Here is a 4773-nt window from a genome sequence, read left to right as displayed (position 1 = left end):
CAAGAGGATCCTTCGCATGCAAGGGTTTCCACCAAATCGTTCGAGTAGAATCTCTCCTCGCCATTGGTTTTTCCTTTCCAAAAGTTTATGAACCATCGATCACCATCGTGAAAATAGAACCAGCCCTGCAAGGAAATCTTTGTAAGAAAGTGGATTTATTACTCGCTCAATCAATTTATAACAAAAAACGACAAGGCCGTCCCTCACACTTCAGTGTCCCTCAATATCAAAAAAAAAATCCTACACCTCTGACGGCATAAGTACATACAGTCAGACGCCACTATTGCAGCAGCAGCAGCAGCAGCAACGAACAAATTCTTTTTGAAAAATTCACTTATATGCTGTTTTGTCTTGAAAATTCTCTCGGGGGTTAGAATTGGGGAGGATAAGTTTGGATGTCATTTAGATCCAGTGTCAAAATACTGCAGTTGCCAAACTCATCCTCCCCGTTTTAAACCCCTGAAGCCGTAACTTAAGAGAATTTTCAAGACGAAACAACACACAAGAGAATCTTCAAGACTCGCACAGGTTTGTTTCTCATGGATAATTCTTCCAGATCCTCGTCTTGCATCTTCAGCTCCTTTTTATCTCCAATATGAGTGCCAGTAACGAAAAAAACAGTACTCTGGCTGATCAACTTGAAGAAACTGCAGCCAGTTTTCAGCCGATTTCAGTAAATACTGCAGTCACACTGTGAGCAAAATAAAATTTTGAAATCTTTAGATACTCATGAGACTGATTCTTAAAAGCTAGAAATAAATATAGCCCAATTTATGTAGACTGGGATTTGACACCATCATTCTACTCATCATTTGTCTTGGTCAATGACACCTTGTGTAGCAGTTCAGTTACTTAAAAACTAACAAATATAACCCCATACAAAAAGAGAGGCCACTCCACCTGTAATGACACTAACACAAATTCTTTTCTATAGGAAATTCACTGGTCCTTTATAAGCTGTCATAACGAGCTATCTGCATAATGAACTATGAGTTGGATGGATAGATCGTTTTCTTTTTATTTAGTCTGTTTTGTTTATACTACAACATCGAATCAGAAGGAATAATCACACAAGCACAATATGAAAATTGATCAAGCAAAGGCGATATCTCATTCAACCGAGTTCTTTACTCGGATTATCTGAATTTATAGCACATACAAGGGACTTGAGTTATACAGAATCTCCCAAATTTTCTCGGTTTTGTTGATCAACCAAGATGAGCCCCAGATCAAAACAAATTTATGTAATGTATCCAACAGACCATTAGAACCATAACAACTATAAAATGATTTTCTTCTAAACTTTTTTCAACAAGAACAAAAAAACAATTACCTGAAATGAATCATGGGGACTATAATATACTACAGTTCCTTGGCCCCATAACATAAGAGGATTTTCAAGACAAAACAACATACAAGGCAGATTTTCAAGACATTCCGAACGGACTCAAACAGGTGCATTTCCCATGGATAAACTCTCTCATATCCTGGCCCTGCACCTTGAGCCCTTCATCTCCTATACGAGTTTCGAGAAACAAAGAAGGTATAGTCTGGGTGATCAACTTGAAGAAACTGCAGCCAATTTTCAGCTGCTTGTAGTAAAACATCTGCCAGTTGGCGCTCAGAAGCTCCATATGGAGTCCAAACTGAACCTTTAAATTTATAGGACACCAATCCGAAGATGGGGAGCGACAACTTGGAAAACCTGTCTGCCTGGTAACGTGTAGACGCAGAGTGTGGCTGCCCGATTGTCCCACCTGATTAGAAATATAGTGTCACCCTCTCAGCTAAATAAAATTTGTATTATTTAGATATGCCATAAGAACTTTTTTTAAAAGCTACAACGCAAATATGGCCCAATTTATCTAGGACTGGGATTTGAGGTTAATCCCTAAACCCCAAATACTAGTGCCTCTGAAACAGAGGCTTCTGAGTCATTCCTTGAATGTCATCACTCACCACCCCATGTCAATGGGTCTGAATGGGTCATTCAGAGGTCCAATTCACAGCCTTCTGTTTCAGAGACACCATTTTTTTGTTCCAGGCAAATGCTGTACTCATTTATCTTGGTTTATGATAACTTATATACCAATTCAGTTACTCGAAACTAACAAATATTGTCCCACAAAGAATATATTGGGGGGAAAAGCAAACTAACAAATATAGTCTACAAAGTCAAATATCTGTTTCAGAGGCACCATTTTTTTGTTCCAGCAAATCCCAACCCATTTGTCTTTGTCTATGATACCTTATGTACAAATTCAGTTACTTGAAACTAACAAACATTGCCCCATAAAAAATATACTGGGGTAGAAAGCAAACTTGATCCAACTTTAAAATGTTTCTACAAAATCAAAATCATACTAATGCATCTAGTGACTGCCATGTTTGGAAAGAGAGAGAGAGAGAGAGAGAGAGAGAGAGAGAATGGATACTTTTGACCGGTGTTGAAAGATTGTGGTAAGTGAGGAAACAAGCATCCAAGTCTTTCAAAGTTGGACCGGTAGGTATTCTATATATGGGGTACCTGAATGGTTTTAATGCAATTGTTAGTCGGTAGCCATCAAAACAGAAGAAAAATAGAAAAATAGAAATAAACCATTGCAACACCATTTTACTATCTTATTGGTTACAATTCCAAATAACTCGTACCAGGCAACAGACATCCAGCTTGATGGCAGGAGATCACAACTCCTCAAGGTCTTCAGCTTGTGGTGTTTAGATGCCAGTAAAGAAATCTGTGAAACAAATGTTGACAGAAACAGTAGAATGAATAACATGTCCACCAAACAAAGCATAGACAAATATTGGACAGCCGGACCCTGAAAATAGAAAGGAGACAAGAAATTCAAATAAATCAAGAATCAAGAGCTTGCCTTATCCGATAAGGGCTCTCTACTGTACGGTGAATCATGTTCTAGGTATTCAAAATCTAAGCTGCTCATTTCTACAGTATCGTTCAAGGAAAATCTTGACAGTCTTCGGACATGGGACTCCATATGATTTTGCTCCTCCCCAACATGTTTCACACGCTTGTCTGGATCCGAATCACAATCACTAGATGAATCCCTGAGTGATTCGGCATCACTTTCATCTCCTAAGTGCCTGTAACCATACAAAAAAGCACAACAAATGCACAATTATATAAGGTAATCCTTTTCACCTGCAAGTAGTAAAATAATTAAACAATCACAGAATGCAATCTTTCTACATAGCAGAGCAAATTTTGTGCAATCAAAGGAAGTACGCTTCAATTGTGTAGACTTTGAAACAATGTAAAAGGGATAATTAAGTCCTGTTCAACTAGCTTCAGTTGCCGGCTGTACCGAAAGACAATGAGCTACAACATCAACGAAACAACCGAAAGATGTATGCAGGGAAACATTACGGGACATTCGAACTCAATAGCAGAAAAGAAACAAGAAAACAAGAAACAAGAAAATAAGAAAATGAAATTAACAGCATTCCTCTAAAAAATTAGTCAATAGTACTTTTATTAACTAGCAGCTACATCCTCAGAGGAGAAACGACGAAGACAATAAATTAGATGAAACAAGAAAACAAGAAACAAGAAAATAAGAAAATAAAATTAACAGCATTCCTCTAAATAAATTAGCCAATGTGCTTTTATGAACTAGCAGCCACATCCTCAGAGGAGGAACCAAGAAGACAATAAATTAGATGAAGTAATAGAAAACAACGTTCACTGGCATTGAAACCTACCTCGACGTCGCAGCAGCATTTGATGGATTTACATATAATTGCATAGCCGACAAGTAAGGCACGTAATACTGAATGACGCTATCACCGCCGTTCAAGACCAGTGGAACTCCAGCCCCGTATGCGCTCCATTCTTTACAAGACTCCCAAAGGTCCCCTAAAGTGAAGTAGGGATGGCATTCTGAGTCGGAAATTCTCCATCCTTTAACAGATGTCTACGCACACCAATACAAACAAGAATTATGTAAAATAAAGATTCAATTCAAAAAATCAAGAAACAGAATAACCCTTCATACCTTAGAGAAATACTGGGCGGGCACCGTAGGAGTCGTCGCAAGAAGAAAACTATCTAAATTACTAGGCTGAAGTCTCGGCTGTGCTGGACAGACTGCCAGTGACGTCTGTGTCTGGTCCATTTCAACTCTTTCGGCCTCGCAAGAAGCCGAAGATTTTCCCCTTCCCTGAAGATTCTGCTCCTGCGATCGTCGGAGCGGCGGCGGACTGTAAAATCGCTCGTCGCGGTTTCTGGAAAATCCAATCATTGGCGGGATTCCGAACGAAAACAAACGAAATCAGTCAGAGATTTCACCCGACCATTCGGAGCAAAAGACAGGACGCGGAGTTAGGGCGTTGATTACAGCGTTGATTTCGTGGAGAAAGAAGGATTGACGAGCGCGGATCTTGAAATGGAGGAGACGAAGAAGAGAAAAGACTGTAGTGGTCTTGGTTTTCTGTGTTTTTCGAACCGAGGCATTGGAGGGGTCGCTGAAGAGGGCTTTGTATTAATAGGTGCAGAAAGCGCTTATTCGCTAGGTCTGTTCGTGTAACTACCATAATACCCCGCTATGTTTTGAATCGGCCGAGACGCCCAACCGGGGGGGGAACCCGTCTTTTTAAATTTCTACTCTTACTCGTCCGTTACCGGGATCCGACTAAGGGATTCCGAAACGAGCCCCAGCCGTCAGTCACAGGGGCTGTTTCGTCATTCCACCCTCAAGAGTGCGACCCAGACCGGCCACCTCCTTCTGCTCGCTTAACAAACGGAAAAACAAA

At 40.1% G+C, this 4773-nt stretch overlaps 1 protein-coding gene across 2 annotated transcripts; it reads right to left on the bottom strand.

Annotated features, from left to right (window-relative positions):
* Positions 1-577: 577 nt before the first annotated feature.
* On the bottom strand, positions 578-4457 carry LOC137956923 (uncharacterized). 2 transcript variants are annotated; one of them, XR_011113283.1, is made up of 7 exons: positions 4017-4457; positions 3724-3935; positions 2877-3105; positions 2653-2738; positions 2436-2527; positions 1334-1757; positions 578-647 (listed from the first exon to the last, which is right to left on the bottom strand). XR_011113283.1 is itself a non-coding variant. In XM_068804592.1 (6 exons), the coding sequence occupies exons 1-6, from the start codon at positions 4260-4262 to the stop codon at positions 1510-1512; spliced, it is 1113 nt and encodes a 370-aa protein (XP_068660693.1). In that variant the 5' UTR covers positions 4263-4457; the 3' UTR covers positions 1141-1509. The 2 variants fall into 2 exon arrangements, 1 of the variants encoding a protein (XP_068660693.1); XM_068804592.1 differs by lacking the exon at positions 578-647 and having other exon boundaries at positions 1141-1757.
* Positions 4458-4773: the final 316 nt, after the last annotated feature.

Source organism: Aristolochia californica, unplaced genomic scaffold, assembly GCF_029961685.1.
Source record: "Aristolochia californica isolate CCGP_79_NKW_82.1479 unplaced genomic scaffold, dmAriCali1.0.hap1 SCAF_2, whole genome shotgun sequence".
Lineage (NCBI taxonomy): Eukaryota > Viridiplantae > Streptophyta > Magnoliopsida > Piperales > Aristolochiaceae > Aristolochia > Aristolochia californica.
The sequence above is the reverse complement of the archived record's forward strand: the minus strand, read 5'-3'. Positions and strand labels throughout refer to the sequence as shown.